The sequence below is a fragment of the Salmo salar genome, chromosome 06, assembly GCF_965601325.2.
Source record: "Salmo salar chromosome 06, fSalSal1, whole genome shotgun sequence".
Lineage (NCBI taxonomy): Eukaryota > Metazoa > Chordata > Actinopteri > Salmoniformes > Salmonidae > Salmo > Salmo salar.
Genome location: NC_138296.1, coordinates 71,823,874 through 71,851,538, shown reverse-complemented (window position 1 = coordinate 71,851,538; position 27,665 = coordinate 71,823,874). Strand labels below are relative to the sequence as shown.

Sequence of the window (27,665 nt, the reverse complement as noted above, 5' to 3'; positions counted from 1 at the left end):
CAATTACAAATTACATGAACCTCCCCTGGACTAGATTTTAAAAATCTAAACCCTCACCCTGACAGAAATGCAAAAAGCATGACCCTCCCCAATTTTCCTCCAGGTCCCAATGATGTACATTTCAAACCATGCCTTACAGAAGGGAAGAATGCTGTTTTCTTCTTCCTCCTCCTCAAAAGCCTGCCATAACAGAGCTCTACCTCTCTGCGACTTCAATTCAAAATCAGTAGTGGTAGAAAACCTCTAAATCGGATCACATTCATAAGTGCGTTGAAATCCGTAGCACAGTGAGTGAGGAAAGCAGGTTTCCCTGGGGTGAAACAGACTGTCAGTAAGACATATAACAAGGACAGAAATATGCTTATTAAGTCGATTTAAGCCACACGGGATACCTTTATCAGGATGTGAAACAGTCGTTAAAATACTCTTCACAAAAAGTCAGGATCCATACAGATTTATTTTATCTAGCTTATTATTTCTTTAACCTTTATTGAACCAGGCGAGTCAGTTAACAACAAATTCTTATTTACAATGACAGCCTGGCAGATACACACAAAGGAAAAACAATAGTAACAAACACTGAAAGCTGTCGTTGGCAGCTTATCAAAAATATTATTTATCATAATAGTATTATTGTCAATGACAATGTGTACGGCCCTTGGACCAATCATATCAATCATTCAGCGCCTTTTTAATCCAATAGAAAACAGATGTACTTCAGGCCACCATCACAGATTAGGCATAGCCCCAGGAGATTGATTTGTTGTTTTTGTATTTCCTTCCTGATAAGAGTTGTTTGTCGTGAGTGGACTGATGACTTAAAAGAGCTTTAGTCAATCTAACAGACACTGTAATGATGTTTGAATAATACATAGTACATCACGCCATACAAAACCTGCTGTCGGTTCTAAATTACATTACAGGACTCAGACATTGAGGACACACTGTGCTGTGCTGAGAGCAGATAGTGTTCCTTCCTATTCAGCCCCCTAGTGTTGACATGTTGTACTACAACACCTGTTCTCTATGTATATTTAGGGCTCATTATATTTATTTGAAAGTGAAACACATACATTTAGTATTCTTCACAGACAGTATATGCTACAAGGCATAGACACTAACACAGTAAATGCAATGACAATGCCATCCTGAGTTACACAGTACAAGGAGTGTCAAGGGTTGTTTCTTTTGGGCACAACACACACATACAGCTTTCAGTGAGCACATGTCAAGTTAAGATGTCAAGTTAAGACAGCATGAGTGGCTGTTCTTATTCACACATTTGACTTCATACCTCAGTGTTGTACAGTATCTTTTACCAGAGGGTTCTGTGAAGCCAGCATGGTGAAATTAGAGCCTTATTACAAAGTAGTCAGAACCTATCCATGTGTATCTATGGCTCTGGTAACGGGAACATCGAGGTCACCAATAAGTAATCTGGTCTGGATCCACCTATCAGTGAGCCCCGGTGTGACCTCTGAACTCTGACCCTCTTGGACTGTTTCTGGTTCAGGTTCTGGTTCTGGTTGGAGTCAGAAGTTTTTGTCCCAGCCCGAGAACTCCTCGTCGGCCTTAGCCTGGTCGAAGGGGAAGCGGTCAAAGTTGATGTAGCACGGACCCTGGAGGAAACGGGGAAGAGCTCAGATCAGTGGCTGTCTGGGAAGGACGTTGACACTGGATATGACACAGTGACTAATTGGCAACTACTTACCACTCAATCCGTACCTTGCACTTGTATTTGATCTTTATAAAGTGTGAAAAGCTGTTGCACGGAAATTGTGTTCACTAAAAAAGCAACAGCTGTTGCAGAGAAATTTGGTTTGACTCGTTGCGGGGCGGTGTTATGTCGATGCATCAGAACCTCTCGCAGCAGGTTTTCTCGCAGTGGTGGGGAACTTCGTTATAGACCACAAACTGTAAACTAATCATTTACCATTTGTAAACTACTTATCAACCCGTTTATAAATCCTTAGAAGTATACCTTAAATGTAAAGAGTTACCTATTGAGCTTCACATAGATTTTAAAAAAAAGATGTGTGCTGAGGCTAGACTGACCTTGTGTATGAGTCTGATTGTAGGAGCCTCCACCTGGCCCACGCGAAGCTTGTGCCAATTCATACTACTAAACCACCTGGAGGGGAATACAGCAAAGGGGGATGAATCCTCATAAAAGAAAGGTGACTGACAGAAAAAGTTACTGTACAGTGTATAGTACAACATTTACAACAGTTCCAACACCAACAAACCCACACCAGACGGTTGGATCCTCATGGTTACCTGTGATGGCGGACATCTTTGATCCCATTCTTGGTGTTTCCCAGCCTCTGACCCGGCCGAGGTCTGTGGGCCACAACACAACACAAACCATCAATAACCAATCAAAACAAGTATGAAAAAGAGTTATAACGTCACACTATATCCTGCACCTAACACATCATCTCTAACCTGCACAGTTTACTGATGAGGGACTTGGCCCCCTCGCCCATGTAAGGGGGGAACTTGAGCAACCCATCCAAAATTTTAGGGTAGATCTTTGCGGGCTCGGAACTGGAAAATGGGGGGCTGAAAGGCAAAACAGTCCTTTGGTAAAACAGTATTTTAGATAATCCGGTGTGTGTTTGTTGGTGTTGGAACTGTTGTAAATGTTGTACTATACACTATACAGTAAATAATTCTGTCAGTCACCTTTCTTGTTGACTGAAATATCAAGCTGCTTTAACCCTTTCCGTGCTGATCTGTACAGTACCTCCCCACCAGCAGCTCATAGACCAGGATGCCCAGGGACCAGAAGTCAGCAGCGAAGTCGTGTCCCTGGTTCTGGATGATCTCTGGGGCCATGTACTCAGGAGTACCACAGAATGAGTAGGTCTTATCACCGTGAACTAACTCCTTAGCAAAACCAAAGTCCACCTACAAGTAAAAACACACACATTCAAACATGCACGAATACACACACAGAGAGTTATCTGAATGCATGAACTCTTTAGCATCGCAAGCGATTGAAGAGTTGAAGCAATGAAAGAGGGAGAGCCTGATATTATTATTAACATATCACCCACCAGTTTGACGTAGCCCTTGGCATCCAGCATCAGATTCTCAGGCTTGAGGTCTCTGTACATGATGTCCTTCTTATGGAGGTAGGCATAGGCCTCTACTACACAGGCAGTGCAGAACACAGCAATTGGCTCATCGAAGCGACCACTGCCAAACACAGAGATAAAGCAGATAAATCTTCAACCTCAGTTGTGTATATCTGAATTTATACCACGGGGGGTTCTAATACTGGATGCTGATTGGTTAAAACCGCATTCCAGACGGTGTCTATTCCACAAGTTACCACCGGCTAAATCTATGACTTTAAAATGCCTATTTACTCTTCCATCTGACTGCGCAATCCACTGTCTCATCAGCTCAGCCAGGCAATTTATAAACTTGATTTCCACTAGAAAAAGTGTTTAGACATTATCTCACATTTCTTTTCGACTAACATTTAGTTTTCAACAGCGGAGATTTGTATAAACCTTGCTGTTTGTCTCTCTGACATTTGCAACATTGTTTCCATATTAAAATTCAATCTCCAGCTGTCCCATAGTAATGAACATGTCGGGAGAAGGAACGAGACAGACAGGCAGGCAGCGTTTCAAGGCCAGTGGAAATCAGGAATAAGCTGGCATCATATTTATGGATATATACAAAGAAATGTCAATTGAAAAAAGGTAAAACGAAATGAAGGGCAGCTAGTTTGCAGTCTTTCCAGCTTCAGTTTGAAGTGATTGTGTTAGCGGTGTTGTTGGCTAGCTTCTCTGAACAACAGTTTCCTGATGAGAGAGCACATTTTCTATGCCAGGCAAAATCGCGCCTCATTAACTTATTGTTATGTATGTATCCAAATAAATGTCACTAGAAAACTGCTTAAACAAATGCAAAGGCAGCTACTGTTGTTATTCTGGCTGCACTGTTTGACGTTGTAGGCTAGCTAGCAAGCAAGGGATAACAACGTTGCCAGCCAGTATGGCAATGGAACATTTAGAACAAATGACTAGGTCACATCCATAGATATAGAACAAACAGACTGAACGACTGGGTCGCATCCATAGATATAGATCTAAAAGACTGAACTACTGGGTCACGTCTCTGGCAACCGAACCGATAGAACGAACGACGAGCCGGGTTGTGTAGCAACCATAGATTTGTGTCGGGACTATATCTTGTGGAAGGATGAAATAGTATGAATAAATTCATCAAAATAAAGTTTTAATGAAAATATGTCAATCATTATTTGAATACGTTGGTAACCCGCTGTATAAAAGTGATGCCCTTGAAGCCAGTGTTTGGAGGATATATTGGCCGGCCCTCGACTTTGTCTCGGGCCTAACAACACCCATGCCGATAAATCCTCCAAAACTCCAGCTTTTCGGGCATGATCACTTAAAAGTAGACTTAGTCAGCAATGTTTCCTCACACTTCTTTGAGCTTGGTCCAGATCTCCCCTCCTGCACAGAACTCCATAATCATGTAGATGTAGCGAGTGTCTTTGAAGGCATAATGTAGCCTGAACAGTGAGAGAGAGATAACACAGGGTTAAATATGGTACAGCATCCACAGTCCTCCTGGACCTTGAGGGCCACAGCAGTGTCTGATGGTTTTCCCTTCTCCCTTGGTACTTTAGTGATTAATGAATACCATCGATTGATAAGGGGACAAAGAGGGTTAACATGTTAACTTAGATGATGATGGTTGGACATTAAAGGTTAGAGGTCAGGGGTCATCTACCCCCACAGTCTTAATGAATACCATCAATTGACAAGGGGACAAAGAGGGTTAAAGTGTTATTGTAGATGATGATGGTTGAAGGTTAAGGGGATACCTAGTCAGTTGCACAACTGAATGCATTCAACCGAAATGTGTTTTCCACATTTAACCCAACCCCTCTGAATTAAAGAGGTGTAGTGGGCTGCCTTAATCAACATTATCGGTGCAGTTGTTGTTGGGGGTTAACTGCCTTGCTCAACGGCAGAACGGCAGATTTGTCCACGTTGCCGGCTCAGGGATTCGAAAGAGCAATCTTAACCGCTAGGCTACAGTACCTGCCACCTAGCCCCACAGTCACCTGACGATGAAGTCACTCTGGATGGCTTTGAGGATCCTCTTCTCAAACAGGACGTGCTCCTCCTGTTGCTTAGCAACAATGTGCTTCTTACTAACCCGCTTCATGGCAAAGTACTTCCCATGGTGCAGCGTGGTCACCTGGGGAAAACAACAAAAACAACAAAAACAGTTATAAACTTTGGATCTAAAATGAGCCATTTCACTTTGAATTTGGCTTTCAAGCACCTTAAAGGGGACAGTAAACTTTCATCAGTTAGTTTCAGCCACTAACTATCCCTATAAATAGCCAAACACTACAACAACACCAAACACATGTACCAGTTCAACGCGACCAAATCCTCCCACTCCGAGGGTGACAGGTTCTCCCTGGTAGCGCCCCTCCTGGTACAGCACAGGGATCAGGTCCTTCAGCCTCAGAGAGGAACTAGGACTGGACTTCTCTGGAGCATCTGGCTCCTCCAGGAACTCAGAGCTGATGGTGGACCACAGACTACAGTTAGACTGCTTGACTAGAGTGGTAAATATAGAACTAAAAGGACTAGAGTGTCTTTGTACTCACTCATCATGGAGCTCCAGGTGTTCAATGGGGATCGTCTCCTCAAACACCCTGGAGGGGGAACATAACAGACCATCAATCATTCCATAAACTAACCGATCAAGAAATCAAATTTGAATTGCTCAGACTCACTCCTTATCGATGGAGAAGCAGGTAACAGGGCCCAGAGCAGTGCAGGTTGCAGTCCTCTGGATCTCACTGTAGGTTATATACAGATCCACACATAATGAGCAGCCACACTAGCTAATACTGCACACCAAGGCCCTTTTATTGTACAACAGCAAGTTACTTTATAGCTTTACTGTAGGTACTAATGTATCCATGGTTACCGTATGAGGGCCAATTCCCCGAAATGCTCCCCTTTGCCCATCCTGCGAATCTGTTTCTGCTGCCTGTTCACCTTTTTAGTCACCTGGACCTGAGGGCAGACACACGCACACCCACTCGTTTTTGTCCTCAAGGCCAGATTCATTTGATAAGCAATTCAGCACCAGTATGACATTGAAAAGAGAGCTGTGCAAATAAAGTTAAACTGACACAGACGGGTCAAAAGGTTGAGTTTGTCAATAAACAGATCGGTTGGTAAGCACAGGTTTTGTAGACGCCAATCCTCCACTAGCGTAGTTAGTTGTTGTTCCCTATGATCATCAAACAAAGGATGTACAGAGACAGAGTGTTTTGGATCACAGTAGCCACCAAACATGTCCCCGTTACTGTACCTCTCCTTTAAGGATGATGTAGAATGTGTTGCCCTCTGCACCCTCACGCACAATGACGTCATTGTTCTGGTACTTCACCTGAAAGAAACAACACATTTTATATGGGATTTGTATGTTAATGCTCTGGAAAAACGATCTAGCATGGGAGAGGTGTGTAAAATGGCTGAGCACAAACCTCCTCCATGGAGTCAATGATCTTAGAGAGCTGAACGTCATTCAGGGTGTTCAGAGTCCGAGACCTGATAGGTAAGCATATAAGAGCAGAATTAGCAGTGTGCATGTGTGTGTGACCAAGAGAGTGTATGTAAGTCATGAGATTAAGTGTGTAAACTCACGTCTTCAAGAAGCCCATTATCTGCTCACGTTTCTTCTTGGACTTGTTGGTCATGATGGTTCTGTACGTCTGTCTCTCCATACACCACAGACTCACCACTGTCTTAGCTACGATGGGGAGTGAGGCGGACAATTTATTCATAACAACGAGCAATATTAATTTCAGCGCACACGCACAGTACAGACAGTAGGAAGGTACACGTAGTTAGTTATTGTGTACCACTCAATAGCCAAGTTCTATAGCATCTCACCTTTGACTGTGGCAGTGCGTTTGCAGTTATACAGAATAGCCAACTCTCCAAAGACATCCCCACAGGTCAGGGTTCGAAGGTTACGACCTGCTTGACTGACATAGAGCTCACCCTCTGAATGTGGAGAAGGAGGGGAGAAGGGGGACATTGAGGGGTGAGGGGTTTGAGGGGTGAGGGTTATTGTTTAATTGGGAATAATAAGCAGACATACAGTAGCAACACCGAGCAATGTTTTAGAGAAATTCACACATACCTGCAACGATGTACATACTGTCTCCTTCACTACCCTCCTTGATGACATCATTTCCTGGTTTGAAGTCGATAGCCACCAGGAGCTCCACCATCATGGTGATCTGCTCATCATCAAGGCGACTCAGGAAGTCGTTCTTCTGGATGGCCATGACGATCAGACTTGTCTCACTGCGGAAGGAGGCATCACACCACCATACAGTACTGGTGTCACATAACTCATGCATAGCCCTAGCCAATCATGCATAGCCCTAGCCAATCACCTGACGGTCTTCTTGACTTTGGTCTTCATGATCTCCAGCTGCTCCTCTGGGATTGGCTCAGGGGCCATGACAGCTGCTCGGCTCTTCCTGACCTCCGGTTCCCCTTCATTACTGCTCCTCTGAGCAGGGAACTCTGGGATATATAGACACGGCATACAGGAAATTAGGGTTAATATACATGATGTTCTATGGTTAGTGATCTGACACAAAATGGCTGCCATTCGTCACCCAGGGGGTTGCCATAGTTATGTGAATCCCCTTACCCAGGTCATGGTAATGACTGTGAAGGTCCTGCAGCAACTTCTCCTTCTCCTGCAGTCTTCTCTCTGGAGGTGACAGGAGAGCATTGTATTGGTTGGGAAAAATGTGTTTTAAGTCATGGTTGATTTCATGGCTGCAGTCTTTGTTGTGGTCAATCATGTTCATATGGTCTTGATCTAAGTTATGTTTGAGGTCATGGTAGTCATGGTCGTGATCGTACCTAGGTCCTTGTTGTGGTTCTGCAGCTCCTGGTTGATCAGGGTCTGTTTCTCCAGCTGCTGGCTCAGCTCCTCTACCTGGCCCTCCATGGCTGAAGGGAGGGGTGGAGGCATGTGAGAGGAGTCACAGGAAGGTAAACACATGAACATGAAAGCATACACATGAAATATAAGCACATTTGCACATTCATTCACACTCATAAAAGCTGCACAAAACATGCATGCACACACAAACAGTATGCCCAGTATCTGTCATTAAATTGGCACACAGTCAGTTCTTAGCGAGAGGTCTACACTGTGATCATGAATAATGGACACTAATGATGGGCTGCCAGCTAGGGGCACTGTGAATACTGTACCACCCTGGGAAGACATTTCATATAGAACCTGTTACCACTAACCCAAGCCTTGGTGGTTATTTATTGATGGTCACTACCACCTGCCAGTATTTTGTGACTCTATAATATATGTACCTCTGGTAGACTCACAGGTCAGACAATTGTTTTGGGAATCGAAGCTATCTTTAGTGTGTGTGCGCAGGCATGAATTTAAACTGGTGCATGTCTTAAAAACACATCCACTCTCTCATGGTAGCACAAAATGTTTGTGTTTTCTTGAACGTGTGTGTCTGTGCATATACATGTAGCAAACCCCTCCAATGTCAATAATCTCACTGGGCCTGGGGACACAGATCCTTGCATGTGCATGAGCATACAGGCGCGCACACACACGCACACACGCACACACACGCACACACACGCACACACACGCACACACACACACACACACACACACACACACACACACACACACACACACACACACACACACACACCTGTGAAGAAGAAATACTACCCAACTGATGTTTCCATTGACCAGTTTACAATAGCACTGATTGTGAGGGGCTTCACCATTTTGATTTCGTGGTCATTTAAAAACTGTTTTGGTCTCTGTTGACAGAGCATACATTAACATCCATGCAAACAAAGCACAAGGTTAGCCTAGCAATTAGCCTAGCACACACATCCACATCAATACAAACTGAGCCAGGGTTAGCCTAGCGCTCTCACTTCACGTGACCCCAATTACCTTTCCTTCACCCTGAACATTGGACAGGGCAGAGATTAGGCGTGGTGTTACAGATTGTAAAGTCACCCAGCAAACAACTAACAACAATATAGGAGATAAAGAGAATACATTTTCCACTCTGTAATTAAAGACAAAACTATTTCATTTCTAAATAGAATTGGTTAAATGTAAAATGCATGTCAGTTATGTTGCAACAAACTACTTGCTGATTTTCACTTCAGGCTCTTCTTACCCATGACAATTAAGGTAAGGCAATTGTCAATAATATAGCTTTCTAGGAGTACAGCCATTCTACAAAAACACTCAAATGGGACAGATTGGGATAATGACCTCCAATACCTGGGTTAACCATTGAGAAATGATTACCTCACATAAAAATCTACTGGCCCCCAAGCCAGTCACTACAATCACAACTCGGCCCATTAAAATGAAATGCATGTTACTGCAACTGAGCTCTGATTTAGCTCCTTCAGGTCTCATTTTGTGTCAAAGACATTGATTCTACAAGGGAAAAGACTTCGGTCAGACTCACCTGTAGGCTGTGTAGAGAGGTGGGGTAGGAAGGAGCGTGAGTCTGTGTAGTTGCTACAGTTCCTACATGGATCTTCATATGAGGCTCAGGACCTTCCTCCAGCACTCCGTAAATCCACTGATACGGTAAAGTATTGTAGGTCCTGTATCAGGTTGTCTCCATCTGAAGGGGTAACTTGATCCAAATGCTCCTAGGCCCCATGCAGAGTCCACTCATTTGTACAGACACAAACACACTACATTTACCTAATCCTGTATTTTTCCTCTCCCTCACTCCCCTCTTTCTGACCTCACCTAGGTCCCTCTATGCCTCTACTCTTACTGCTCTCTCTCTCTCTCTCTCTCTCTCTGTCTCTCTCTCTTTCCCTCTCTCTCTCCCGCTCTCTCTCCTTTTCTTCCTCTCCCTCTCTCTCCTTATCCGTCTGCTCGACAGCTCCAGAGTGTTGGATCATTAACCAAACCCCCGAGGCTCCTCCTATTACACCAGGTAGAGGAAGACGGGGGAACTGAGGAAGAGGAGGAAGAGGAGGAGTGATGGGTGGGGGGGTTGTTTGAGAGGGCAGAGACTCAGGAAGGTGGATGTAAAGAGAGCCAGGGAAAAAGAAGAGATGGAGGTGGGAAATTAGGGAGGGCAGAGGAGTGTGGAACAGGGGGATGAAGGAGTGGTAGGAGAAAGGGATACTCCTCATACTCCTTCAAAACACCCATGAATACACAGGTCTTGACACAGGGGAAGGGAGAGCGGTTCCCACATGAAAGAAATACTATAGTATACTATGGAATAAATACTATAGTAATTAGTGTAGTGTTTTTTTGGACTTTACTGTAGTATACTGTAGTATTTACAGGTAACTATAGTATAAATACTGTAGTTAAAGAAAACTGTAGTACTGTATACGATAATCAAATCAAATCAAAGTATATTTGTCACATGCTCCGAATACAACAGGTTTACACCTTAGAGTGAAATGCTTACTTACAGGCCCTAACCAACAGTGTGATTTTTAAGTAAAAATATGCAAATAGTCCGGGTAGCCATTTGATTACTTGTTCAGGAGTCTTATGGCTTGGGAGTAAAAACCGTTGAGAAGCCTTTTGGTCCTAGACTTGGCGCTCTGGTACCGCTTGCCATGCGGTAGTAGCATAGCTCAGTTGGTAGAGCATGGTGTTTGCAATGCCAGGGTTGTGGGTTCAATTCCCACGGGGGGCCAGCACAGGGAGAAAAATTATGAAATGAAATGTATGCATTCACTACTGTAAGTTGCTCTGGATAAGAGCGTATGCTAAATGACTAAAATGTCAAATGTAACATTCTATGGCTGGGTTTTTTTTTTTTAGGGCCTTCCTCTGACACCGCCTGGTGTAGAGGTCCAGGATGACAGGCAGCTTAGCCCCAGTGATGTACTGGGCCGTACGCATTACCCTCTGTAGTGCCTTGCGGTCGGAGGCCGAGCAGTTGCCATACCAGGCAGTGATGCAACCAGTCAGGATGCTCTTGATGTTGCAGCTGTAGAACCTTTTGAGGATCTGAGGACCCATGCCAACTCTTTTTAGTTTTCTGAGGGGGAATAGGCTTTGTCGTGCCCTCTTCACGACTGTCTTGGTGTGTTTGGACCATGATAGTTTGTTGGTGATATGGACACCAAGGATCTTGAAGCTCTCAACATGCTCCATTACAGCCCCGTCGATGAGAATGGGGGCATGCTCGGTCTTCCTTTTCTTGTAGTCCACAATCATCTCCTTTGTCTTGTTTATGTTGAGGCATAGGTTATTATTCTGGCACCCCCGGCCAGGTCTCTGACCTCCTCCCTATAGGCTGTCTCATCGTTGTCGGTGATCAGGCCTACCACTGTTGTGTCGTCGGCAAACATAATGGTGGTGTTGGAGTCGTGCCTGGCCATGCAGTTGTGGGTGAACAGGAAGTACAGGAGGGGACTGAGCATGCACCCCTGAGGGGCTCTAGTGTTGAGGATCAGCGTGGCGGATGTGTTGCTACCTACCCTCACCACGTAGGAACGGCCCGTCAGGAAGTCTACGATCCAATTGCGGAGGGAGGAATTTAGAACCAAGAACCTGAGCTTAGTGATGAGCTTTGAGGGTACTATGGTGTTGAACGCTGAGCTGTAGTCAATGAATAGCATTCTCACAATGGAGTTCCTTTTGTCCAGGTAGGAATGGGCAGTGTGGAGTACAATAGAGATTGCATCATCAGTGGATCTGTTTGGGCGGTATGCAAATTGGAGTGGGTCTAGGGTTTCTGGGATAATGGTGTTAATGTGAGCCATTACCAGCCTTTCAAAGCACTTCATGGCTACGGACGTGAGTGCAACGCGTCTGTAGTCATTTAGGCAGGTTGCCTAGTGTTCTTGGGCACAGGGACTATGGTGGTCTGCTTGAAACATGTTGGTATTATATACTCAATCAGGGACATGTTGAAAATGTCAGTGAAGACAACTGCCAGTTAGTCAGCACATGCCCGGAGCACACGTCATGGTAATCCGTCGGCCTTGTGAATGTTGACCTGTTTAAAGGTCTTACTCACGTCGGCTAGGGAGAGCCTGACTATACAGTCGTCCGGAACAGCTGATGCTCTCATACATACCTCAGTGTTGCTTGCCTTGAAGCGAGCATAGAAGTAGTTTAGCTCGTCTGGTAGGCTCGTGTCGCTGGGCAGCTCGCAGCTGTGCTTCCCTTTGTAGTCTGTAATAGTTTGCAAGCCCTGCCACATAAGACGAGCGACGGAGCCAATGTTGTACGTTTCAAACTTAACCCTGTTTTGGCACTTTGCCTGTTTGATGGTTTGTCGGAGGGCATAGCAGGATTTCTTATAAGCTTCCGGGTTAGAATCCCGCACCTTGAAAGCGGCATCTCTACCCTTTAGCTCAGTGCGAATGTTGCCTGTAATCCATGGGTTCTGGTTGGGGTATGTACGTACAGTCACTCTGGGGACGACGTCCTCGATGCACTTATTGATAAAGCTATTGACTGATGTGGTGCACTCCTCAATGCCATTGGAAGAATCCCAGAACATGTTCCAGTCTGTGCTAGCAAAACTGTCCTGTAGTTTATCATCTGCTTCATCTGACAACTTTTTTATAGAGCGAGTCACTGGTGCTTCCTGCTTTAATTTTAGCTTGTAAGCAGGAATCAGGAGGATAGAATTGTGGTCAGATTTACCAAATGGAGTGCGAGGGAGAGCTTTGTATGCGTCTCTGTTTGTGGAGTACAGGTGATCTAGAATTTTTTCCCCTCTGGTTGCGCATTTAACATGTTGATAGAAATGATGTAAAACTGATTTAAGTTTCCCTGCATTAAAGTCTACGGCCACTAAGAGCGCCACCTCTCCGCCACGGCAACCAGTAAACAGTATTCCGCGTATTGTAGTATACTGTACTATTTACTGTCTGTGTTTTTGCAGACTGTAGTATATTGTAGTACTTACAATAGTGTTTCTGAAAACATTACTGTAGTATTTACTATAGTGTTTTTTTTTATTATCTTTGACATAAAAGTGGAGGGCTTTCCCCTGTAGGTACTGTAGGTAGGACTGGGGTCTGAATGGATAGTTCAGAGCTTCTGCTCTTTTCTATGGATTATATTTGGCATGTAGGTTTCTATCTTATGGGTGGCACCAATTGCGATATGGGGGAGGGGAATAGGCAGGGTACTGTATATGCAAATGAAATGCTGCAGTATTTACTATAGTTAAAAAACTGTAGTGTTAGCCTCCTGAGTGGAGCAGCAGCCTAAGGCACTGAATTGCAGGGCTTGAGGTGTCACTACAGCCACGGGGTTGATCCCAGGATGTGTCATAGTCGGCCGTGACCGGGAGACTCATGAGTCGGCGCACAATTGGCCCAGTTAAGCGAGCAGTGTGTCAAGAAGCAGTGCGGCTTGCAGGGTTGTGTTTCGGAGGAGGCATAGCTCTCAACCTTCGCCTCTCCCCAGTCCGTACAGGAGTTACAGTGATGGGACAAGTCTGTAACTACCAATTGGCAATCATGAAAAGGGGTAAAAAGTACACACACAAAAATAGTGTGTTGTTTTTGCGGACTATAGTGTTTTTGCAGACATTACTGTAGTATTTACTATAATATTCTACAGTACACTACAATATTCAGTAAAACAAGGTTTTACTGCTAACCTACAAAGCATTACATGGGCTTGCTCCTACCTATCTTTCTGATTTGGTCCTGCCGTACATACCTACACGTACGCTACGGTCACAAGACGCAGGCCTCCTAATTGTCCCTAGAATTTCTAAGCAAACAGCTGGAGGCAGGGCTTTCTCCTATAGAGCTCCATTTTTATGGAATGGTCTGCCTACCCATGTGAGAGACGCAGCCTCGGTCTCAACCTTTAAGTCTTTACTGAAGACTCATCTCTTCAGCAGGTCCTATGATTGAGTGTAGTCTGGCCCAGGAGTGTGAAGGTGAACGGAAAGGCACTGGCGCAACGAACCGCCCTTGCTGTCTCTGCCTGGCCGGTTCCCCTCTCTCCACTGGGATTCTCTGCCTCTAACCCTATTACAGGGGCTGAGTCACTGGCTTACTGGTGCTCTTCCATGCCGTCCCTAGGAGGGGTGCGTCACTTGAGTGGGTTGAGTCACTGACGTGGTCTTCCTGTCTGGGTTGGCGCCCCCCCTTGGGTTGTGCCGTGGCGGAGATCTTTGTGGGCTATACTTGGCCTTGTCTCAGGATGGTAAGTTGGTGGTTGAAGATATCCCTCTAGTGGTGTGGGAGCTGTGCTTTGGCAAAGTGGGTGTGGTTATATCCTGCCTGTTTGGCCCTGTCTGGGGGTATCATCGGATGGGGGCACAGTGTCTCCTGATCCCTCCTGTGTCAGCCTTCAGTATTTATGCTGCAGTAGTTTATGGTTCGGGGGGCTAGGGTCAGTCTGTTATATCTGGAATATTTCTCCTGTCTTATCCGGTGTCCTGTGTGAATTTAAGTAAGCTCTCTATAATTCTCTCTTTCTTTCTTTCTTTCTTTCTTTCTTTCTTTCTTTCTTTCTTTCTTTCTCTCGGAGGACCTGAGCCCTAGGACCATGCCTCAGGACTACCTGGCATGATGACTCCTTGCTGTCCCCAGTCCACCTGGCCGTGCTGCTGCTCCAGTTTCAGCTGTTCTGCCTGCGGCTATAGGACCCTGACCTGTTCACCGGACGTGCTACCTGTCCCAGACCTGCTGTTTTCAACTCTCTAGAGACAGCAGGAGCGGTAGAGATACTCTCAATGATCGGCTATGAAAAGCCAACTGACATTTACTCCTGAGGTGCTGACCTGTTGCACCCTCGACAACTACTGTGATTACTTTTATTTGACCATGCTGGTAATTTATGAACATTTGAACTTCTTGGCCATGTTCTGTTATAATCTCCACCCGGCACAGCCAGAAGAGGACTGGCCACCCCTCAATGCCTGGTTCCTCTCTAGGTTTCTTCCTTGGTTTTGGCCTTTCTAGGGGGTTTTTCCTAGCCACTGTTATTCTACACCTGCGTTGCTTGCTGTTTGGGGTTTTAGGCTGGGTTTCCGTACAGCACTTTGAGATATCAGCTGATCTAAGAAGGGCTATATAAATACATTTGATTTGATTTGATGTTCTGCAGTAAGTACTACACATGATCGAGGGATACTATAGTATGTAGGAAGGGAGAAATTGGGATGTAGATTTTGGGGGGGACAAACAGTAGATGAGGTTCCAGGTGATCCTCCCCCGAAAATCTTTTTGAACGTTATCCTGCAATTCTACACAGTTTGGCTTTACTTACTATGCCTCTCTTGATGGGTATTTTGAGGGGTACAGTTGAAGTCGTAAGTTTACATACACTTAGATTGGAGTCATTAAAACTCATTTTCAACCACTCCACAAATTTCTTGTTAACAAACTATAGTTTTGGCAAGTAGGTTAGGACATCTACTTTGTGCATGACACAAGTAATTTCTACAACAATTGTTTACAGACAGATTATTTCACTTATATTTCACAGTATAACAATTCCAGTGTGTCAGAAGTTTACATTCACTAAATTGACTGTGCCTTTAAACAGCCTGGAAAATTCCAGAAAATGATGTCATGGCTTTAGAATCTTCTGATAGGCTAATTGACATGAATTTGAGTCAATTGGAGGTGTACCTGTGGATGTATTTCAGGGCCTACCTTCAAACTCAATGCCTCTTTGCTTGACATCATGGGAAAATCAAAAGAAATCAGCCAAGACCTCAATGCCTCTTTGCTTGACATCATGGGAAAATCAAAAGAAATCAGCCAAGACCTCAGAAAAAAAATTGTAGACCTCCACAAGTCTGTTTCATCCTTGGGAGCAATTTCCAAACACCTGAAGGTACCACGTTCATCTGTACAAACAATAGTACACAAGTATAAACACCATGGGACCACGCAGCCGTCATACCGCTCAGGAAGGAGACGCGTTCTGTCTCCGCCATAAAAAAGCCAGACTACGGTTTGCAACTGCACATGGGGACAAAGATGGTACTTTTTGGAGAATTGTCCTCTGGTCTGATGAAACAAAATTAGAACTGATTGGCCATAATGACCATCATTATGTTTGGAGGAAAAAGGGGGAGGCTTGCAAGCCGAAGAACACCATCCCAACCGTGAAGCACGGGGGTGGCAGCATCATGTTGTGGGGGTGCTTTGCTGCAGGAGGGACTGGTGCACTTCACAAAATAGATGGCATCATGAGGATGGAAAACTATGTGGATATATTGAAGCAGCATCTCAAGACATCAGTCAGGAAGTTAAAGCTTGGTCGCAAATGGGTCTTCCAAATGGACAATGACCCCAAGCATACTTCCAAAGTGGTGGCAAAATGGCTTAAGGACAACAAAGTCAGGGTATTGGGGTGGCCATCACAAAGCCCTGACATCAACCCTTTAGAAAATTTGTGGGCAGAACTGAAAAAGTGTGTGAGCAAGGAGGCCTACAAACCTGACTCAGTTACACCAGCTCTGTCAGGAGGAATGGGCCAAAATTCACACAACACATTGTGGGAAGCTTGTGGAAGGCTTCCCAAAATGTTTGACCCAAGTTAATCAATTTAAAGGCAATGCTACCAAATACTAATTTAGTGTATATAAACTTCTGACCCACTGGGAATTTGATGAATGAAATAAAAGCTGAAATAAATCATTCTCTCTACTATTATTCTGACATTTCACATTCTTAAAATAAAGTGGTGATCCTAACTGACCTAAGACAGGGAATTTTTACTAGGATTAAATGTCAGGAATTGTGAAAAACTGAGTTTAAATGTATTTGGCTAAGGTGTATGTAAACCTCCGACTTCAACTGTATATGGAGGGGTATTTTGAAAACACAATGTAAGTGGAACGATAAGTGGAACGACCTCCAACCAGTGGTGAAAAAAGTGCACAATTGTCACATTTGAGTAAAATTAAAGATATCTTATTTGAAAATGACTCAAGTAAAATTGAAAGTCACCCAGTAAAATTCTACCTGTGTAACTATAGTTAAAAGTATTTGGTTTAAAAGTAAATGTAATTGCTAAAACTTACTTAAGTATGAAAAGTCAAATTAAAAGTATAAATAATTTAAAATGTCTTATATTAAGAAAACCAGATGGCACTATTCTTGTTTTTTATTTATTTACGGATAGCCATAACTGACAACTGACTGTGTTTAGTGAGTCTGCCAGATCAGGGGCAGTAGGGAGGACCAGGGATGCTCTCTTGATAAGTGTGTGAATTGAACCATTTTCTTGACCTGTTAAGCATTAAAAATGTAACAAATACTTTTGGGTGTTAGGGACAATGTATGGAGTAAAAATTATATTATTTTCTTTAGGAATGTAGTGAAGTAAAGGTAAAAGTTGTAAAGAAGAAAAATAGTAAAGTACAGATACCCAAAAAATTATTTTTCCTTAAGTACTTTACACAAGAAATATACTTGGTGTTTGTTTAATTGGTCCACTGCTGATATAGTTCCACATCTTTTTGGCATGTCAGCAATCAAGTTTTCAAGATATATAACTTTCACAATAGAGAAATAGAGCCGGTATGATGCAAAACGCAGCCTTATGTGATGCAAAATGTATCATACCAGCTGTATTTCTGTATTTTGAAAGTTACACATCTTGAAAATTTTATTGCTGACAAGCAAAACATTTGACTATATCAACAATGGACTAATGAAACAAATATCAAAAAATAGTTTTAACTAAAATGTTTTTGAAGGAAAACTATTTCACTCATATTGTAATTAATTATAGGTAATATTTAAATAAATCTGTAAACACCGGACAGTGCTTACCGTTCTCAGCGTCCATCAAAAACAAATCCGGTGAAATGACGCCAACACATACTTGAGGAGTTACTGGCTAGCTACAAGTGGCTAGTTTAGCTAACGAACTGGCTACTGAGAAAGAGGAATGGAAATATGTTTGTTTCCAAAGTCGACCTTTAAAGCTAATTTCTTGCAATTCTACACATTTTGTCATTGCCTATGACCTGTTCTAAAGCTATCTGGGAGATCCCTGACCTCCAGGGAGTTATTATTTAATTAATAAATGATTGTCCCCCATCCCCCGTGGAAACCTATGGTGTGTAGTATATTATTCTACAGTATACCACTGTACAGTTTACTATACAATTCTATAGTAAGCACTGTAGTATTCTATAGTAAATTGTAGTGTTTTTTCATGTGGGCTAAGACAGATATTAATACCCACATTGTATCAGCACTAAAATGTGCCAGAGCAGGTTTTAAAGATGGGAGTAATAGAAAAGTAAGAGTCAAAGTTACAGCACATTACAAAAAACCCCACAAGTGACTTTCAACCACCAGTTTCAACCAGCAGAAATGTGCGTTTATCGTACAATAAACAGATTAGATTTATGCCGAGAGGAAAACAAGAGGTGGAAAAATCTCCCCCTACTTTATCAGGTGCTGTTTTTCCACACAAAGCCAATGTGCAGCCATTGGATCTTTTCCAGCCCAGCATCATTAAAGTAATCTAAACGAGGCTGAAGGGTTCACATTGTGGGTGGGGATTTTTATTGTCTTAAGTTAATTATTGATACCCATTTGATGTAGATATTGGGGGGGGGGGGACGGACGACAAACAGTAGATGAGGTTCCAGGTGGTCCTCAATTTCTACATGGAACTACATTAATGACCGGAGTATGGCGGCAAGATGAGAGGTTTAGACCTGGAGCACCAACAATAACTGTTATTAGTTTTACCACCGAGACCGACACAGTGGTACAATAAAGACAACCAAACAAACTAAGGTGAATTACTGCTCTGATTTGAGATAATTACAGCAGTGTTTAAGATAAAGTCAGATGTCTAGGAAATTAATCATTAACATCCTCTTGACCTGGGAAAGACCCTTATGACTGAATACCGACAGAAACAACAACTGTTTGTGTTTTTATTAGGGAATACAGATCAAATATTTAAATTAGTGGAACGGTAACAACAGAAAAGGACAATGGAAGGTCACAAAAAAGTTACAATAGATTATTATTGCCATCACATTATCGTTGCAGTGCAGCAGGTATAGTGGTCAGTCAGTGTATGTTGGGCCTTCCTCCCAAGGTCCAGGCAGTCTTATGCCAGCGGATGTTATTACTGAGTAATAACACAAGTATGTATAAGAGTTAATAGGGTGGTGATGGGAGAGGCGGGTACTGCTGGTGATCGTCATGGCAGCATCATAAAAACAACATCACATCATCTTCCTGTTTAACCGTAACTGCTTTAGTCAGTGACTCAGTGCAAGATAGACAAACAGACATAGTTTATCCATTGTCATGACACGCATTGTGCAATATTACCGATAACTGTTACATAACCACAAGACATTCTGTATAACATAGTCCATAATCATAAAACAGATTTACTCAAACTTTTACAATTGTGTGCAAATTTCAAACAAGTCAAAGCGGGAGACAATCGTCCAAAACTAAGAAATAAAGTCAAATGTGAGCTTTCCCTAGGTTTAAACCACTGAGTTGTCACAAACCCTGGTACCCACACTGAAATAAATAGTTTAGTCCTTGGGAAAGGTCAGAGCTTACACGGCATCTCAGAGCTTTGCGTTTGCATCCTCCATTGAAAAAAATACTGCAAATCAAATAAACAACCAAAAATCACAATAATTATCAAACATAGGCTGGATTTAAAATAGCATAGCGGTACTGGTCCAAATTAAACAATCAGGGGTTTTACACTTGTATTTGTAAACCAAGAGAGGACAGCCAGCAGACATTTCTGATAGCAATTTGCTCTCCTTTACTTTAGCATGTCTAGCCTAATGTGTACACTACTTTATAGACAAATAAAGATATAGATGTTCTGGGTCATATCATGCACATAAATGTATACAGGACTAAGCTATGTTGTGGAATGTGTGGGAAACCCCAGATTGTTTTGAAATGGAATTGTGAAAAACTTCATCATAGATTTCACAACTTGGGTTTGGATGTTGCAACAAAGTCAAAAACAATCTACAACACTTTTGATGATAAAAATATGACTTTGTCAAACACACTGTCCGGGCTGAGATACGACCAACGCTAAGGCAAGTCTTAGACAGCTTGCATTTTATACATTCTCCGATATAGCCTTTACACAGATACGTAATACATACCGTGTATATATTATAACAACATTCCTTCATGTTCAAAATATTTTATCTGTTCTCTTTGTGGTGGAATCAGATGAGGTCAAAATTCAATTTCAGTTCAGACAAATCTGGATGTGAATCAAAATTCCAATTCAATGAAAAAAATCCTAATTGAAAATAAATTGCACTTCAACTTAACTGGAATTTCAATTATCTCCTACATTGAAATTTACTTGACCAACATCATAAAGAATTATTAACTGCAGTACGTTATACAAAGACATTTCCATGTATTTTCTTGTGTATCTAACCACTATTACAATCACATAACCATATATATGAGAATAAAACCCAAGTAGCTTAAAAACAAGATTAAAAGATTAACTTTCCATTCAAGTTTTTCCAGTATTTGTGTGTTGTGCGATAAGCTAAGTATATTCTTCAAACATAATCAGTTGCTTTAGTCATAATTAAACATCAGTTCAAGGGGAAATATTTTAAATGATCGTTTCCCTTTCTTGTCTTTTTGAAGACTGAATGTGATTGATCTATTCATGTCCTTGTTTACATCGTCTGAGCCAATGTGATTTATTATGACATAGGAAATAGTAAGGGTGAAATTCAAAAAGTCAAATAGGGGGTGCTTATATTTGTCTTGTTTCACACATGTACAAGTGTGTAACCTGTACAGTGTGTGGTGAAATGGATGTGTCATTTTGCATAGCCCACTCACCCTGAGACACCCTCGGAGAGTAGGGTGACGGCTTGTGTGCCAGATTAATTTCAACAGTAAGTAATTTGAAACACTAAACTTATGAAGTGTTACTGGTTTTAAGACCAGATATCCTCATTCTGTGTGTAGTAATATAAGGCATCAGTCTGTAAGTCCCTACCTACATGATGTCAGAGTGTCTATTGCATTAAGCTCTGTCTGATTGGTCGACGGATAAGCACCTGAGATGAAAAAGAAGAGAGGGTGGTTGTGCCGGTGAGGTTAATCGGTCAGTCCCAGAACAATCAGGACCTAATCACATGACCAGGGTGTCTGAGGTCAATCCAGAAGCTCTTCCTTGATGCTGCAGGCCCCTTTCAGGTCCCCAGGGTGATCGAAGGCTGCCTGAATGAACTGTCCGAACAGGCGGTCCATGTAGCCCTCCCCACGCGGGTAAAGGCCCTCCAGGTAGCCTATATGTCCGCCGTGGGACGTCACCAACAGCGCTACGTTAGGCAGGCGCTTGGCTAGGGCCACCGGGAGAGCTGAAGAGAGAGAAGAAGAGAGAGAAGAAGAGAAAGGGAGTGAGACAGAAGGAGGAAAATTTCAGTTTGAAGTATTAAGATGAAGACCAACAATTGATCACACACACAGTACCAGTCAAAAGTTTGGACACAGCCTACTCATTCAAGGGTTTTTCTTAATTTGTACTACTTTCTACATTGTAGAATAATAGTGAAGATATCAAAACTATGAAATAACACATATGGAATCATCATGTAGTAACCAAAAAAAAGTGTTAAACAAATCAAAATGTATATTTGAGATTCTTCAAAGTTGCCACACTTTGCATTGATGACAGCTTTGCACTCTTGGCATTCTCTCAACCAGCTTCACCTGGAATGATTTTCCAACAGCCTTGAAGGAGTTGCCACATATGCTGAGGAGTTGCCGGCATATGCTTTTCCTTCACTCTGCGGTCCAACTCATCCCAAACCATCTCAATTAGGTTGAGGTTGGGTGATTATTGAGGCCAGGTCATCTGATGCAGCACTCCATCACTCTCCTTCTTGGTGAAATAGCCCTTACACAGCCTGGAGTTGTGTTGGGTCATTGTCCTGTTGGAAAACAAATGATAGTCCCACTGAGCGCAAAGCAGATGGGATGGCGTATCGCTGCAGAATGCCGTGGTAGCCATGATGGTTAAGTGTGCCTTGAATTCTAAATAAATCACAAACAGTGTCACCAGCAAAGCACCCCTACACCTCCTCCTCCATGCTTCACGGTGGGAACCATACATGCGGAGATCATCCGTTCACCTACTCTGCGTCTCACAAAGACACGGTGGTTGGAACCAAAAATCTCAAATTTGGACTCCAGACCAAAGCACAGAATTCCACCGGTCTAATGTCCATTGCTCGTGTTTCTTGGCCCAAGTAAGTTTCTTCTTATTGGTGTCTTTTAGTAGTGGCTTCTTTGCAGCAATTCGACCATGAAGGCCTTATTCACGCAGCCTCCTCTGAACAGTTGATGTTGAGATGTGTCTGTTACTTGAACACTGTGAAGCATTTATTTGGGCTGCAATCTGAGGTGCAGTTAACTCTAATGAACTTATCCTCTGCAGCAGAGGTAATCTGGTCTTCCTTTCCTGTGGCGGTCCTCATGAGAGCCGTTTCATCATAGCACTTTTTGCGACTGCACTTGAAAAAACTTTGAAAGTTCTTGAAATGTTCCAGATTGACTGACCTTCATGTCTTCAAGTAATGATGGGCTGTTTCTCTTTGCTTATTTGAGCTGTTCTTGACATCATTTCTATACCATAAGCCGCCATACATCCAACCGGCCTCACAACCGCAGACCACGTGTATGGCGTTGTGTGGGTGAGCGGTTTGCTGATATCAACGTTGTGAACAGAGTGCCCCATGGTGGAGGGGGGGTTATGGTATGGGCAGACATAAGGTACGGACAACAAACACAATTGCATTTTATCAATGGCAATTTGAATGCACAGAAATACCGTGATGAGATCCTGAGGCCCATTGTGAGGCCCATTTCATTTAAGGTACATTTACATTTAAGTCATTTAGCAGACGCTCTTATCCAGATCGACTTACAAATTATCTGTGACTAACAGATGCATATCTGTATTCTCAGACATGCGAAATCCATCAATTAGGGCCTAATGAATTTCTATCAATTGTCTGATGTCCCCATATGAACTGTAAAATATTATAAATTGTTGAATGTTGTGTTTATATATTTGTTCAGTATATACACTACATGACCAAAAGTATGCGGACACTTGCTCATTCAGTCACAAGAGCATTAGTGAGGTCGGGCACTGGTGTTGGGCGATTAGGCCTGGCTCGCAATCGGAATTCCAATTCATCCCAAAGGTGTTCGATGGGGTTGAGGTCAGGGCTCTGTGCAGGCCAGTCAAGTTCTTTCACACTGATCTTGACAAATCATTTCTGTATGGAACTCGCTTTGTGCACAGGAAAACTCATTTCATGAAGCTCCCAACGAACAGCTCATGCTGACATTGCTTCCAGAGGCAGTTTGAAACTTTGCAGTGAGTGTTGTAACCGAGGACAGATGGTTTTTACAGGCTACACGCTTCAGCACTTGGCGGTCCCGTTCTGTGAAAATAACAGCACTTACAGTTGACCGGGGCAGCTCTAGCAGGGCAGAAATTTGACAAACTGACTTATTGGAAAGGTGGCATCCTATGACAGTGCCACGTTGAAAGTCACTGAGCTCTTCAGTTAGGCCATTCTACTGCCAATGTTTGTCTATGGAGATTGCATGGCTGTGTTCTCGATTTTATACACCCGTCAGCAACGGGTGTGGCTGAAATAGCCAAATCCACTAACTTGAAGGGGTGTCCACATACTTTGTATATATGATAAACGTTGAGGGCTGCTTCCAAAATCTAAATAAGAACCATCTATACCCCAGGCCCTATCCCGTCTTCCTCTGACCCAGGCAGTACCCACCATGTTTGGGGGAGAAGGGGTCATCGGCCGCATTGAGGCAGAGAATGGGCACTGTCGTCCTGGGAAGCTTGTAGTTTGGGCTGGCCTCTTGGTAGTAGTCCAGACAGGACTTATAGCCAAACATGACCGACGTGTAGCGCTCGTCAAACTCCCGGATAGTACGTGCCTGAGAGGGTAAACACACAGGAGCGTAGGGAGAGTTAGATCACAAAAAGGGCACCAGCGCACAACTAATACACTCATTCTACACACAACGATATGGAACCTCAGATAAACCATATGAAACTGGTTCTTACCTTTAGTACATGGTCCACATCCACCACAGTCTCCAACATCTTCCTGTGTCTGAGAGAACGCGAGAGACAGACATATTTGGGTTGCAATCACACCAAGGCTAGTAATGACAGGTCTTGTTCCATTTTGAAAGGCCAATAACCATGGCAACAACATTCACAGCAACACGTACATGGATACCACAACAATTAAACAACAAATCAGTCTTACCTGTTAATGGCTTGGCACAGGTTGCTGGCGAGGTGTCGGTTGAAGATCAGGCGGTTGATTGGTTGTTCCAGCGAGGCACAGGACTCCAGCGTGTCCCAGCTGACAGACATTGTGAGGCCGGCAACAAGCCCTGCCTCACTACCCTTACGAGCCAGGTAGTTCAACAAGAGCATGCTGGGATACAGTCGGGAATAGGAGGGGTGAGGGAGAAGACAGGAGAGGAGCGGTAGAGAAAGACAAGAGAAGGATAGAAGATGGGAGAAAGAAGAGTGTATAGAGAGGGAGAAAAAAATATATTAGCCACAAAATGCACTATGAACAGACTTAAGCAGTTATAACTATGTATTTTTCTTTTTTTCTAAGCACTTACCCTCCCAGAGACACGCCAGTGCCCAGCAGAGGGGCTTGTGGGAAGAGTTCCCTGACATGGAGAACCACCCGCTCCAGGTCCGAGGTGTCTGCCGCACAGAAGGTCACTGGGGTCTGGGGGAGAGGGGTAGGTTACTGGGGCAGGACTGGGATCATCAGAGTTTACTGGGAGAGAAGACACGGGCTGACATGTGGATGAGACTACTAGGCTCAAGCGCTGCACAGACCATATGTTACATTATTGATGTTTGTATGCAATGTAAGCTTTGAACAGTAGTATAATGTCATATCAAACTGCTTGCAAAATTGCATTGTGGCAGACCCTGGTGGAATATGCATGATAGTGCACTTAAAAGTCATTCCCTAAATTTACCAGTAGTTCTTCTCCTCCAAACCCTCTATTGTTGAAGACCACACATCTGGGAAAACAGAGAGAAAGATCTCATCTCAGATTCCAAACCTCAGCACAGTGACAAAGAGCCCCATGTCAGTGTTTCTCAACTCCAGATGACAGTCAAGCTACCATACTGCACTGTAAAACCAATCTAGTCCAATCCAAAACCAACAAGAACCTATTTCAGATTAAACCAACGGATTCCATATAGCATGACAGGTAAAGTGAAAGGTCATGGCCTCAGGCTGACCTGTATCCGCGGCGAGTGGCTTGGCTGACGGCGTGGAGGACGTAGGTCTGACGACTGTTCCCTGTGAGGCCCGGCAGGATGAGCACTGTGGGACGAGAGTAGCATTCTGGGTAGGCAGCGCTGTCCCCGTTATCTACCCAGTCCAGAGAGATCTGACCTCCGTCAGCTGTCCTGATCAACTCACTGAGGATAGTGGAGGAGAACGGAGGGTTAGTCTTTTAACCGAATACCGTTTCAAATGGTATACAGTAGGTTGGCCCAATATGCAGATGACTAGAGAGGTTATAGGTAGAGAGGAGGGAAGAAAGTTGTGGGTTCTGGGTTGTTTTACTTCCTGTAGTCGACCTGGGGGCTGGACTTGATGAGCACTCTGACCAGTGTCTGCAGCCGGCCGCCCCAGCACCAGGGAGTAGGGCTGAAGGGCTCAGCCACCACGGGACAGTGCCTCTGTAGGAACACACGGAATGCATCGCTACACACCAGGACCGGTGTCTGAGGGTGAGAGAGAGAGGACATGGGTATGTGAGCATGTGTGTGTTTAAGCATAAGGGACTAAAAGGTGTGCACAGGCATACGTGTGGGTGTGAGAGAGACAGAGGGAGAATGAAAGAGAAGATGGAATTGGATGAAAACAGAGTGGAATAAGCAGAGGCAACCAAACAGACAATGACACACTGTGGGACATATATTCTGCGAGCTGTAGTTGTTGGGCAATGGAACAAAATCTACATATGAGTAAAAGGTGATAACAATGCTGTGGAACAGTGGATGATAGCATATCTTACAGGGTGCAGGCCTAATTTATATCCCATAGGCCTATCAAGTCCAAGATCTATACAATATTGGGTGCTAACTTATTTGGTTCCTACAACCTGCTCTAAAAACTAAGGTGAGGGATGGACATAATGCAAGTGCCTGCAGATAGAGGTATGAAGCACTCAAGAGTAAAATACTAGAGGTTAAATGAGACGGAGCTCAGAGGCACATGCCCTCAAAGCCAGGAGACAGTACCCCGAAGGCAGCTAGTCTCTGGCCGAGCGACTGACCTGGCCCTCACGGCCCCAGAGGTAGTACAGGGCAGCTGTGATGGTGGCGAGGACCACCGTGCAGGGTCTGTAGATGTTCTCCAAACACACTTTCCATAGGTCGGAGTGAGACAGCAGCATAACAGTGCTGTGATGACACACGGATGCAAACTCACACTCGTCAGGGGGGATTTGCGGAGGCAGGATGTCAACGTACAGAGGTCCGAGGGCGTTTAGAATCTTACTAGCTACAGAGTGCCTATTAATAAAAAGAGTTAAGCCTAGTAAAAAAAATATCAAAGTGAAACGTTGTCACAGCAGTTACAGAACAAAAACGTACTGTTTCTTATCAATGAGATGCCCTTCACGTTACAAAGTAACCGGGTCCGCGTTTTAGCAGCTTGTGACAGAAGGTCAACAATGTTTCAAGCGTCAATCAAAAGTGGGGAAGTTAGGTGGAGATTCTCAAAACACTGATAGTCTACTGACCGCAAAAAAATGTTGAAAAAAAGTAGCAACTCTGGCCTGTTTTGGCAAGATGATCCTGGGGGAAAACCTCGTTGGTATAGCCCACATCCACAGAAACTCGCTCAAAACGCCCAGTAAACGCAAATCGTGGACGAATACACAAAACAAAAACATTAAACGTTAACAGTAACATACAATCAGTCGGCGTCACTCTAACAGTTACATAGCCTAGCTAGCTAATGTCACTAGGGCACCCTCCAAGTAATATAGCTGTCCGTAAACCTGCCTTGACAAGAAACATCTAAAGATGCGCCTTTCGGGTGTTATCTTCTCCTCTATTCGTGTCAAACGTGGTAATTCTGCAACGAATTCGTTTTTATTTGTATTGAATCAATCCGTCGAATAAAAAGCAACAACTCAGTTCCGGGTCGGCACCGTTATTTTATACCTCTGCCCTAGTCGACTCATCCGTTCTTCTTCTTTGGCATTACGTTGCAGCACAGCAGTTAGCCAGCTAATGCAATATCTCCAACTGTTGGGCTGGGGTGGGATGGGGATTGCGAGACAGACCTTTTCTCAATTAGACTACTCAACTACTGTGCTTTCTTTCCTCAGTCCTCTCTTGCCTCCTTTTGAAAAAGGTCAAAGATAATTGAGGAGAGGAGGCGATTGGGACGAGAGTTTGGAAATGGCAGCGAGTAGTGAGGATGAAATGGAGAAAGAGTTGGTTGCTGCTGTGCTGGACTGAGAACAATA

At 43.7% G+C, this 27,665-nt stretch overlaps 1 protein-coding gene across 1 annotated transcript in view; it reads right to left on the bottom strand.

Annotated features, from left to right (window-relative positions):
• Window positions 1–438: 438 nt before the first annotated feature.
• LOC106607930 (uncharacterized) overlaps window positions 439–27,665 on the bottom strand; it is a 58,475-nt gene continuing 31,248 nt past the window's right edge. Inside the window, exons 11-41 of the mRNA XM_014205412.3 lie at window positions 26,931–27,031; window positions 26,463–26,700; window positions 25,748–25,908; window positions 25,417–25,599; window positions 25,146–25,191; window positions 24,774–24,886; window positions 24,404–24,577; window positions 24,196–24,244; window positions 23,900–24,065; window positions 21,245–21,448; window positions 9,581–9,664; window positions 7,962–8,051; window positions 7,744–7,806; window positions 7,481–7,613; window positions 7,222–7,388; window positions 6,969–7,082; window positions 6,720–6,825; window positions 6,560–6,623; window positions 6,385–6,462; window positions 5,995–6,083; window positions 5,798–5,863; window positions 5,669–5,716; window positions 5,428–5,581; window positions 5,111–5,247; window positions 4,463–4,552; window positions 3,060–3,201; window positions 2,747–2,910; window positions 2,446–2,562; window positions 2,278–2,340; window positions 2,056–2,131; window positions 439–1,619 (exon numbers count right to left, since the gene is read on the bottom strand). Of these exons, the coding sequence (XP_014060887.2) occupies window positions 1,533–1,619; window positions 2,056–2,131; window positions 2,278–2,340; window positions 2,446–2,562; window positions 2,747–2,910; window positions 3,060–3,201; window positions 4,463–4,552; window positions 5,111–5,247; window positions 5,428–5,581; window positions 5,669–5,716; window positions 5,798–5,863; window positions 5,995–6,083; window positions 6,385–6,462; window positions 6,560–6,623; window positions 6,720–6,825; window positions 6,969–7,082; window positions 7,222–7,388; window positions 7,481–7,613; window positions 7,744–7,806; window positions 7,962–8,051; window positions 9,581–9,664; window positions 21,245–21,448; window positions 23,900–24,065; window positions 24,196–24,244; window positions 24,404–24,577; window positions 24,774–24,886; window positions 25,146–25,191; window positions 25,417–25,599; window positions 25,748–25,908; window positions 26,463–26,700; window positions 26,931–27,031 (3,567 nt within the window). The 3' untranslated portion in view covers window positions 439–1,532. The remainder of the gene's footprint in view (window positions 1,620–2,055; window positions 2,132–2,277; window positions 2,341–2,445; window positions 2,563–2,746; window positions 2,911–3,059; window positions 3,202–4,462; window positions 4,553–5,110; window positions 5,248–5,427; window positions 5,582–5,668; window positions 5,717–5,797; window positions 5,864–5,994; window positions 6,084–6,384; window positions 6,463–6,559; window positions 6,624–6,719; window positions 6,826–6,968; window positions 7,083–7,221; window positions 7,389–7,480; window positions 7,614–7,743; window positions 7,807–7,961; window positions 8,052–9,580; window positions 9,665–21,244; window positions 21,449–23,899; window positions 24,066–24,195; window positions 24,245–24,403; window positions 24,578–24,773; window positions 24,887–25,145; window positions 25,192–25,416; window positions 25,600–25,747; window positions 25,909–26,462; window positions 26,701–26,930; window positions 27,032–27,665) is intronic.